At 41.9% G+C, this 12119-nt stretch overlaps 2 protein-coding genes across 2 annotated transcripts; one reads left to right on the plus strand and one right to left on the minus strand.

The window, feature by feature from the left end:
• Positions 1-1409: 1409 nt before the first annotated feature.
• LOC115514756 (putative olfactory receptor 2B8) lies at positions 1410-2363 on the plus strand. Its single transcript, XM_030316934.1, has one exon. It carries the CDS (start codon positions 1410-1412, stop codon positions 2361-2363), a length of 954 nt encoding a protein of 317 aa, XP_030172794.1.
• A 1739-nt stretch (positions 2364-4102) lies between these two features.
• Positions 4103-11636, minus strand: LOC115514708 (putative olfactory receptor 2B8). The gene is made up of 2 exons (XM_030316847.1): positions 10725-11636; positions 4103-4183 (listed from the first exon to the last, which is right to left on the minus strand). Exons 1-2 carry the CDS (start codon positions 11634-11636, stop codon positions 4103-4105), a joined length of 993 nt encoding a protein of 330 aa, XP_030172707.1.
• Positions 11637-12119: the final 483 nt, after the last annotated feature.

The raw sequence follows: 12119 nt of genomic DNA on the forward strand, positions 1-12119 counted from the left end.
CAGAAAGGTGATCATTGACGTAATGTGGACAGATGTCAGAGATTTTGTATAATACCAAAATATTGGTTTCTTTATATCTTTCTTTATACTACTTTAAGTTTTGCTTTATAGTTCTTTGACCCATCATTGCTTTGAGAATGTATCTGTCTTTATCTCTGTGTGTTTATCTCTTTATTTATTTTATCATAAGGAGTGATGTAAAACATTACAGATTGTACATATTTACATGGTTGGCTAAACTTTTAAAATGTTTATTCTGATTAGGATGTCGATAAGGAATAATCCTACCTCTTTCAGGAATTTTATGAACTTTAATTGGTAACATGTGAGATGGAAATCTCCAGAAGGAAGAGGAAAGTGTTGGTCAATGGATTTTAGAGTTCTGATTCCAGCTGGTTCTGCATGGTCAATGAATTTTCAGAGTTCCCGTTAAATTGGTATGATAATTTGACACATTTTTCAGGCAAAAGTTAAGAATTTTAACTGAATGGTGGTTTTCCGGTTTTCTCTGATTGTTTAAGTTTTTTACTACCTTACCAAAAACAAAAAACAAAAAAACCTGTGTCTTTCCAAATATAATACATTAGTTAGGCAATACTGCCGACTGTTTATGCAGAAATAGCAGTGAGATTTTGAATGTAATTGAATTCTTCATATAAGTACATTCTAGGTCATAAGTTCCTATGTCAGAATGCTTTTTCCACAGTAAGTGCTCATATATATATGTATGTATTTTTTAATGTTTATTTATTTATTTTGAGAGAGAGACAGTGAGGGAGCAGGGGAGGTGCAGAGAGAGAGGGAGAGACACGGAATCCCAGGAAGGCTCAGTGCTGTCAGTGAAGAGTCCAACACAGGGCTTGAACCCACGACGCATGAGGTCATGGCCCCAGCTGAAACCAAGAGTCGGGTGCTTACCCACTGAGCCACACAGGTGTCACCATATTGTTTTAATGCATGTGTGGTGTGTGCAAATCCAGTTGTATAGAATCATGAGACACATATTTATAACATCTCTCCTCTCTGAATTTCTGATTCTTTCTGATAGCTCTTCTTCTTTTCCCTTACACATTTTTACATAACTTAAATCTGCAACATACATACCTTTTTATAGTACTTTAAGTTCTAGTAAGTGTGGACTGTAAGATCTTATTCCTATGACTGAGGCAAACACAAGGTCCTTATTTGATATTTCTTACATTAAATACAATGATTTACTTATTGTGATAATGTGAACTGTATTGGTATAAGTTATGTCAATTTCCATGAGTATGTCATTATTCAAATTATTACTGATAAAGTCCATGACGTTGTCCTCTCATACAATCAATTCAACCCCCTGCCACCTTTTTCTCTTTTTGAAGGTTTCTCGTAAAAATTGCTAATTACTTGGTCTTAAGAGGATATATATGTGGTATGAAAGGATGGACCAGGAAAATGGAAGTTCTTTCACTGGCTTTATCCTGCTGGGTTTCTCTGACCGGCCTCAGCTGGAACGAGTCCTCTTTGTGGTTCTTCTGATCTTCTATCTGCTCACCCTGCTGGGAAACACAACCATCATTGCGTTGTCCCTCCTGGACCCACACCTGCAGACTCCCATGTACTTTTTCCTGTCCAACCTAAGCTTTCTGGACCTGTGTTACACGACCAGCACTGTTCCTCAGCTGCTGGTTCATCTCAGGGGACCAGACAAGTCTATCTCCTTCGGTGGCTGTGTAGCTCAGCTGTTTGTCTCTCTAGGGTTGGGATGCACAGAATGCATTCTGTTAGGGGTGATGGCATTTGACCGCTACGCAGCCGTCTGCAGGCCCCTGCACTACACAGTGATCATGCACCCCCGTCTCTGTGCCCTGATGGCTTCTGCGTCGTGGTTCATTGGCTTTGCCAACGCCTCGTTGCAGACGGTGCTCATCTTTCTTGTACCACTTTGTGGGAGAAAGAAAATAGACCACTTCTTTTGTGATGTCGCCCCACTGCTCAAACTTGCCTGTGTTGACACCACTAGGAATGAGGATGAGATCTTCTTTGCCAGTGTGATCATTCTCCTCATACCTGTGGCATTAATCACGTTCTCCTATGGTCAGATAGTCAGGGCAGTGTTAAGAATACAGTCAGCCACAGGGCAGAGGAAAGCGTTTGGGACATGTGGGTCCCACCTCACGGTGGTCTCCCTGTTCTATGGCTCGGCCATCTACGCTTACGTCCAGCCCAGCAACAACTACTCCCAGGATCAGGGCAAGTTCATTTCTCTCTTCTACACCATCATCACCCCCATGGCCAACCCCTTCATATATACCCTGCGGAACAAAGATGTGATGGAGGCAATGAGGAAGGTGTTGTGTAGGGGCTATGACTCCAGATGACTGGGGGGAAGACCCTTTCATGGAGACTTCAAATGCCAGAATCTTTAAGATTTCTGTGTCCTCCACATTTCCCCTGACAACTCTGAAGGGAGCTTCCTTAATTCCTTCTTTCATGCAAGTGAGTGTTCAAACTCTAAGTTCATGGACGCATGGTAGCCTCCAGAGATGCGGAGTTAGTGTTCCTAAACCATCTGCATCATATTAATATTGTAAAAAGTTTCACAGGATTTTCTCATATCACCTCCTTTTAGAGAACACTATGCCATTGCTAATTGCAAAGGACGGTTACAAGACACCATAATACCATAATACATAGCAAAATAAGAATAAAAACCACTAGAACACTGTAATAAATATTAATACTGTAGCATTTTCTCACAATTGCTGGAGGCTATTGCTGATTCTCTCAAGTAGCTCACGGCTCTGTGACAATGGCTGTAGCCTGACTGGATCACAACTTTTTCCCAGAAGTAGGAGGGCAAGTATAGGAAAAACAAACTTTAGCTAAGACAAAAGTTGCTAATATCCATCCTGGTAAAGCTGTTCAGATATCAGGTCATGGTGTCACGTCGCCATTGTGATACTGTTTTCATTTTGAAACACACTTCTTTGTTTTTCAAAAAATTTTTTTCTTTAGAATTCATTTTTATTAGTTAGTGTTTAATTCAATTTTTATGGTCATTCCATTAGAGTTAACCTACAGTTTTATATTCTTTCCGGTGTACAATACAGTGATTCCACATTTCCATCATCACATGTACTCTGTTTAATCTCTGTCACCTTTTTAACCCATCCCCCAGGCCCTCCCCTGTGGCACCAGTGAGCCCAGAGAAGGGAAGGGAGATTCTCAGTTTCATGCGTCCCTACCTTCTTAGCCCTGTCCTGGCCTTAGGGCTGTCACACGTTAGGGTGACGGCAGGGTGTGCAGTGTAGGGTGACTGCACTCTGAACACGCCCTCTGCGTCCTGCTAAACTCACTCCTGTATCAGCCATCAGAGTGCAATCACTGTAAGTGACTCCTGTAAGTCCCTCCTGTACCTCCTAGTCTGCACGTTTCGCAGCTACTGTTGGCCAGAGTCCTGCTCTGATCAGGCTCATGGAGGAGGCAGGAACAGGTCACAGACCCCTGCCAATGCCTCCCTTCACAGATGACTGCTTTTTGGATGCTTGTTTTGTGACACGAGTGAGAGCTCTCTTTCACCACAGTGGTGTTGTGGCATGTTTGAGCCCTGATGGTGCAGACTGGGAACCACTGTGTGTGGACTCGTGGTTTGCAGGGGAAAGGGGGGCTGCGTGTAGATGCAGAAAGGAGAGGATGAATGGAGATGAGTGGCATCCAGGGAAGGGCTCCCCTAGGTGGCCTTAGCCACAGGACACTGGCTTCTGGGAGGAGACATTTCCTTCTTTCCCGCTGTTTTGGAATTAAGTTGACATGAGACACAGTAACTGGAGAAAACACCCAAAGTTTTATTATCTGCACACGGAGGCCCAATCTGGACGTTGAGACCCAAAGAAATGAGCAAAGTAGGTGGTTTGTACCCCATTATAGAGAGACAATCGATGAGCGTGGAATTGACAGGAGAAAGAAAACCGGGGTTTGGAGCTGCAGTTAGCAGGGAATGCGAAGTGGAATGTGGGCTGAGGTAGTGGGTTAGTAAAAAGTAGCAGGTTTATTTCTACAGCCTTCTCAGCTCTAAGGTCCCTACCTGTGGTGACAAGTGGTCATTTTTAGTTCACGGTCATTTCATTCGGGAGATATTTCCTGCTTCCTGGGGACAGAGGAGGGTGTGATGTCCTCCCACCTGCTCTTTCCCCAGTAGCTTCTATTCACGGTGATCACTATGCTGTTGAGGCCCACGTTGGGGGGCCTCCCTGGGTTCCCACACTTGCTCCGTTTAAAAAATTTAATTCTATTCATTGACATTGTTGGGGGGATTTATTTTAACCACTGGAGTATTTAAAATCTGGGAGGTCTCTAAGAAGTGTAAGTTCTTCCGATTTGTAAACCGTTTCTGAGAATGGTTTCAACCTCTTTTCAAGATGAGGCTGTTCAGGTGTACCTGTGTGTTGAGTCTCAGAGAAGCATCGTGGACGTTTCTACTGATTGGGTTATTTGGGATCTCCATGATCAGTGGCCTGTCTTGATCAGTGGTCAAAGCCTTTGACAGGGCCCCGTCCCCCCGAATCTGTGGTAGCAGGTCACACATAATGCTTTCTCACGTTTGTAAGTCGTCATTTCAAGCACTTGGAAACATGAAATGGTTTTGAAAGACTCTCTTTGGAAAGCTTCTTCAGTAACTTATCTCTAATGAGAACTCGGTTTTAATGTGTTCAAAGGAAGCAGGTTGGCTAAGAATGTGTTCTTTCCAGCTTGAAATCAGCCTCTCCCAGGTTTCACCCTCCCTCTTAGAAAAACCACCTCTATTCCCGCAGAATGAGTCTCCTCACAGTCTGCCACAACGTGTTACATTTTGGTTTGCATTTAGGTGCAAGCAGCATATATATTCATGTATTATTAGACACACACACCCACAGACATTTCGTGCACAAAATGTGCTCCATATCCAATGTCCTGTAGGCCAATCTCTGAACCCTCTTGTGAAGATGATCACTACAAGAAAATATGTTTCCCTTAGCTTATCCTACTTAGAAGTGCCAGGCTCATACATGATGTATTTCCAATATGTTCTGACATACAAACATACCCTAGGGTGTGTGGTAACAGTTTATCCCTGCAGGGCACATTGAAAGGAAAAAAAATAAAACACTTTCCAGGAGGTGGTGAGAGTAATGGCTGTTGGTAGAATCTGGTACCACTCAAGAGCTCCATGGGACAAACTATACCCCTATAGACACAATAAGCTAAAAAATTTAGAAGTCACAGTCTTTCAGTCTTTACATTGAAATTTGGATCGTAAAGAGTAGCTGTGTTAGTAGATAGGACAACACTAGAACAGCCTCATTTGGTAACTGTCAATGTGTCCAATGTCAAGAATTGTTTTCTCTACGTTGTCTTCTGGGAGCTTTACAATTTCAGGTCTTAGTTTACATGTTAATCCATTTCAAGTTAATTTTTTGAGCGTTGTGCTATAGGGCTCCGTTTTCATATCTCAGAATGTGTTTACCCACTTTCTCGTGATAATTTGTTAAGATTCTGTGTTTCCCCATGAATATTCTCGACTCCTTTTTCAAATATTAGTTGTCCGTATGTGGATGGGTTTATTTCTGTGCTCTTAATTGCGTTCCTTTGGTGTATGTGTCCATTTCTTGATCTAGTAACACGCTGTTTTGATTCCTAGATATTTATGATACGGTTTGAATCAGGAAGTCGGCTGCCTCCAGCTTTGTTCTTCTTTGTTGGAATGGCTTTGGCAATTGGGACTTTTGTGGCTCCATACACATTTCAGGATTGTTTCTTATTCTATCTGTGAAATATGCCACTCAAATGTTGATAGGGATTGCAATGAATCTAGAGATGATTTTGAATACTGTGAAAATTTTTCAATCTTAATATTTTTAAATATAATTTATTGTCAAGTTGGCTAACATACAGTGTATACAGTGTGCTCTTGGTTTCAGGGGTAGATTCCCATGATTCATCGCTTACATTGCAACACCCAGTGCTCATCCCAACAAGTGCCCTCCTCAATGCCCAATTCATGAACACAGGATATCTTAATTCTCTTCAATTTGTTCCATCAACTTATGTAGTTTTAAATGTAGAGATATTTTGTCTCCTTGGTTAAATTTAAAACTACGTATTTTATCGTTTTTGATGCTATTGTGAATGTGGGATAAAAAAAATCCTTTCATGTTTTTGGAAATGGCAAGACTTAATTCTTTTTATTGCTGAGTACTATTCCATTGTGTGTGTGTGTGTGTGTATCACAGTTGCTTTTTTTTTTTAATTTAATTTAACTTTTTTTAACTTCACATCCAAACTGGGTAGCATATAATGAAACAATGATTTCAGTGGATTCCTTAATACCCCTTACCCATTCCCCTTCCCACATCCCCTCCAGCAAACCTCAGTTTGTTCTTCATATTTATGAGTCTTATCTATTTTGTCCCCTCCCCTTTTTATATTATTTTTCCCCTCCCCTTATGTTCATCTGCTTTGTCTCTTAAAGTCCTCATATGAGTGAAATCATCTGATTTTTGTCTTTCATGACTGATTAATTTCACTTAGCATAATACCCTCCAGTTACATCCACGTAGTTGCAAATGGCAATATTTCATTCCTTTCGATTGCCAAGTGATACTCCATTGTATATGGAGGATGTGGTAATATATACCACATTTTCTTTACCCATTCATCCATCGATGGACATTAGGGACCTTTCCATACTTTGGCTATTGTTGATAGTGCTGCTCTAAACCTGGGGGTGCATGTGTCCCTTCGAAACAGCACACCTGTATCCTGTGCATAAATGCCTAGTAGTGCAATTGCTGGGTCATAGGGTAGTTCTATTTTTAGTTTGTTTTGGAACCTCCTTACTGTTTTCCAGAGTGGCTGCACCAGCTTGCATTGCCACCAACAATGCAAAAGAGTTCCTCTTTCTCCGCCTCCTGGCCAACATCTGTTTTTGCCTGAGTTGTTAATGTCAGCCATTCTGACAGGTGTAAGCACCACAGTTTCTTTATCCATTCATTCATCTTCTTACTTCATGCAAATGTTTATGGCCATTTGGGCTGTTTCCATAAATTGGCTATTGTTGATAGCACTGCTATAAACATTGGGGTACATATGCCCCTACAAATTAACACACTTTCATCCTGTGGATAAATTCCTAGTAGTGCTATTACTGGATCATAGGGTAATTCTATTCCTAATTTTTTGAGAAATCTCCACAGTGTTTTCCAGAGTGGGTACAACAGTTTTCATTTGCACCAGCAGTGCAAGAGGGTTCCCTTTTCTCCACATCCTTGCCAACATCTGTTGTTTCCTGACTTGTTAATTTTAGCCACTCTGACAGGTGTGAGGTGGTGTCTCATTGTGGTTTTCATTTGTATTTCCCAGACAATGAGCATATCACATGTGTCTTTTAGCCATCTGTGTCTTTTTTTTGAGAAGTGTCTGTTCATGTCTTTTGCCCATTTCTTAGCTGGATGACTTGATTTTTAGGTGTTGAATTTGACAAGTTCTTTATAGATTTTGGATACTAACCCTTTATCTCGTATGTTGTTTGCAAATACCTCCACCCATTCCATTGGTTGCCTTTTAGATTTGTTGATTTTTTTTTCCTTCGCTGTGCAGAGGCTTTTTATCTTGATGAGGTCCCAATAGTTCATGTTTCCCTTGTTTCCCTTGTTTCTGGAGACATGTCTAGTAAGAAGTTGCTGCAGTCTAGGTTAAAGAGGTTGTTGTCTGCTTTATCCTCTAGAATTTTGATGGTTTCCTTTCTCACATTTAGGTCTTTCATCCATTTTGAGTTTATTTTTGTGTATGGTGTAAGAAAGTGGTCCAGTTTCATTCTTCTACATGTCACTGTCCAGTTCTCCCAACACCATGTGCTGAAGAGACTGTCTTTTTTTCCACTGGATATTCTTTCCTGCTTTATTGAATCCACTGAAACTTATGGAAAGCTTAGGAAAGAAATTACAGAAGACACAAAGAAATGGAAAAACATTCCGTACTTGTGGATTACAAGAGCAAATACTGTTAAACTGTAGATACTACCCAAAGCAATCTACACATTCAATGCTATCCCTATCAAAATTACACCAGCATTCTTCACAGAGCTAGAACAAACAATTCCTAAATGTGTGAAACCAGAAAAGACCCCAGATAACCAAAGTAATGTTGAAAAAAATAGATATAGCTGGAGGGAGCACGATTCCAAACTTCAAGCTGTATTACAACGCTGTAATCATTAAGACAGTATGGTACTGGCACCAACACAGACATATAGATCAATGGACCAGACTCGAGAATCCAGAAATGGACCCACAAATCAATTGCCTATTAATCTTCAACCTACCAGGAAAGATATCCAATAGACAAAAGAGAGTCTCTTCAGCAAATGACTGGACTTCCTGTACTATCTTCTGTAAGAGTAACGAGGGTGGGCATCCTTGTCTTGTTCTGATCTTAGAGGAAAAGCTTTCAACCTTTTGCCACTGAGTATGTTACCACGAGTTTGTCATATATGGCCTTTCTTATGTTGAAGCACATTCCATCTACAACTAATTTGTTGAGAGCGTTTACCATGAAAATATATCATGTTTTCTCAAATGTCTTACTGCATCTATTGAGAAAAACATACGTTTTTTTATTCCACTCTACTCATGTGATGTATTGCATTGACTGATTTGTGTATGTTGGTTTGTCCTGTATCCCTACTACATCCCTCTGATCATGGTGTTTGAAACTTTAAATGTGCTGCTGAATTCGATTTATCAATATTTTGTTGAAAAATTTTGCATCTATATTTTGCAGAGATACTGGTCTATAGGTTTCCTTGTTTTTTCTTTGTACGATTTATCTGTGTTTTACATAAGGTTAATGCTAATCTTGTGAAATGTGTTGGAAGTGTTTTGCCTCTTCAATTTCTTTGAAGAGTTAGAGAAGGATTGGTGCTAGTTGTTTTATAAATGTTTATGAGGGAAGAGGTAACTATATTTGTATCAGACAAAATAGACTTTAAGCTAAAAATGAAAACAAGTGAAAAAACTTCAGTATACAAGGGGGTCAATTCATCAAGAAGATATAACAAGGGTAAATATATGGGAACCAACACGGGAGCACCCAAATGTATTAGGCAAATGCTAACAGTTATGAAGAGAGAAATAGACAACAATATAATAACAGTAGGGCTTCATATTCTAATATTAACACTGGACAAATCATTCTGATTGAAAGCCAACAAGGAAATATTGGACTTGAGCCATAATTAAAAACATTTAATACACATATATGGAAATTTCATCCAACAGCAACGCAATGCATATTCTTACCAAGCACACCAGGAGCATTCTCCAGATAGACCATAAGATAATGTATGTAACAAGTCTTTGCAAATTGCGGAAAATTGCTCTCTTGCAAGTGTCGTTTTTGATCACACTCCGATGAAAATGAATATCGACAACAAAGGAAAGCCAAGAAAAAAAAGGAAAGCTCAATTTTGCAAAGATGTAAAAATTAAATAATATACCTCCCCCAAATCAATGGGTCAAAGAAGACATCAAAGGGAAATCAAGAAACATCTTGAAAAAACTAAAAGAAAACACTACTTACCAAATTTATGGGATGCTGCTAAAGCAATGTTAAAGGGAACATTTACAGCATTTAAAGGACTACAGTAAGACAAAATATTCTTAAATAAATGACCTAGCTTTACTCCTCCAAGAAGTAGGGAAAGACCAAAATAAGCTCCAAGTTAGCAGAAGGAAAGAAATAACCAAGTTCGAGCTGAAATAAATGAAATGGACACCATAAAACAATTGCAAATCAACTTAGAAGGAAGAAGAGAACCAGAACTCACTGTACAAATGATCTTGGATTGAGGTCTTCGAAGGAAAGTTAGGTGAGGTTCATTCTACTAGACTAAATATTATTTAGATCCTAATCACTATATAGTCTACTGGTTCAGTACACCGGAAAGAAGTAACATAGCTCCTTTGCAATACAAAGCCAATCACGTGTGAATGGAACATAAATCTTTATGTGATTATTTAGTATCATACTATTCGGATCATATCGGGCTTGCTTCAAACCCATTAAAATTAAGTGATTCGAAGTACATCATGCACACGAGAGTGGAAGTAGCTTCAGGGTAAAGTCTGATGACATTTCCCATGTCGTACACCTTCTATCAACCGCGCTCAGATCCATCGTCAGAATATAAGCAGAACCCCGAATTCTCCTCCCCCACTTCTCCTTCCAGTCGTGACTCTTCTGGGCAACCACCATTCTGGCTTCCAATACCACAGATTCATTGTGCCTGCTTCTGAATTTCACATGAATTCAAAGTAAATTTTATACCATTCAATTCGAACAGTATGAACTGTTTTGTAGCTGGCTTCCTTCACTCAGCGGTGTGTTTGCAAGAGGCATTCATGCTGATGTATGTAGCTATTATTTGTTGATTCGCATTATTGTATACATTCCAATAGAGGATACCTCATAGTTATTTTTAGATTCTTTTATTGAACCCATATTCTCCCCACTAGAATATTGAGCTCCATGGAGACAGGGCTGAGTGTTGTGATTGCTGATCACAGTCGAAGTCAGTGGAACAATGCTTTAGACGGAGGAGGTGCTTTATAAGGATTTGTTGACTTCAGTGACAACCGGGTTGTAGTCACCCAGAATCTGCAAACCGTGTATTAGCTCCCTCTGGAGCCTGTGGTTCCTCTCACCAGTCTCCTCAGCGCCCCCTTGACCTCCTTGTTCCTCAGAGTGTAAATGAGGGGATTCAGTAGGGGAGTCACCAGAGTGTAGAAGAGAGCAATGCTTTTGTTGACATCCTGCGAGTAGCTGGAGGGAGGCTGGAGGTACATGGAGATGAGTGTGCCAAAGAAGATGACCACCACCATGAGGTGGGAACCGCAGGTTCCGAAGGCCTTCCGCCTGCCCTGGGCCGATTTGATCTTCAGGACGGCTCTGGTGATGTGGCCGTAGGACACTAAGATGAGCGACAGAGGCACCACGAGGAAGAAGACACTGACCGTGAAGACTTCAGCTTCGATGATGGAGGTGTCGGCGCAGGCCAGCTTGAGCATCACCGGCACTTCACAGAAGAAATGGTCCACCTGGTTTCTCCCACACAGGGGCAGGGTCATGGTCAGGGCCGTCTGTAGCACCGAGCTGCCGAACCCTGTGAGCCAAGCGGTTAGCACCAGGCGCAGGCAGAGCTGCGGGTGCATGATGGTCAGGTAGTGCAGTGGGCGGCACACGGCGGCGTAGCGGTCATAGGCCATGACCGACAAGAGCACACACTCCACGCCCCCGAGCCCCAGGGCGATGAGGAGCTGGGTCACGCAGCCGCCATAGGTGATGGTCTTGTCCCGCCCCTTGAGGTTGGCCAGAGTCTGAGGGACGGTGCAGGTGGTCAGACACAGGTCCATGAAAGAGAGGTTGGAGAGGAAGCAATACGTGGGGGTGTGCAGGCGAGGGTCCCGCAGCGACAGGAGTATAATGGTGCCATTGCCTATGCAGCTCAGGACATAGCCCATCAGGATGACCACAAAGAGAGGCGTCTCCAGCTGAGGCCTGTCGGAGAAGCCCAGGAGGAGGAATCCTGAGGAGGTGCTGCCATTCGCTCTTTCCATGGCACTCAGTCTGCACAGTTAGCAGGACTCCCTGTTTTCTCTTGCAGCTTCAATCCAGCCCTGTTTTCCCAGAGTGGGCGCGTGGAGTCTGGGTGGAGGCCTGAGAGTTTGCCCACACCCTTCCTTGTTGGGGAGCGATGGGGTGATAAACAGCCCCTGAACGGGAGCATCTTCTGTGTTTCAGGCACTGCCCTAGACGTGGGTGCACTGCCTCCCAGTGACTTCTGAGGTTGGCACGTTCCTGATCTCTGTTGACTAGATGAGCAAAGTGAGTGTGAAGGAGGTTCAGTAAGTTGCCCAGGGGCACTCACCAGGCTTTAGACTTACTCCACAACCTGGGCTTTTGACCAGCAGGTACACTGTCTTTTCGTGAATGCATGAACACTGAAGGTAACTGTAGTTTCTCAAAAAAATTAATCTAGTCATTCTGAGTAAGGTGCAAATTTGTACTGTCCCTTCCCTCTATGTTTGTTTGCCATCAAG

This window comes from Lynx canadensis, chromosome B2 (genome assembly GCF_007474595.2).
Source record: "Lynx canadensis isolate LIC74 chromosome B2, mLynCan4.pri.v2, whole genome shotgun sequence".
In the NCBI taxonomy this organism is placed as follows: domain Eukaryota; kingdom Metazoa; phylum Chordata; class Mammalia; order Carnivora; family Felidae; genus Lynx; species Lynx canadensis.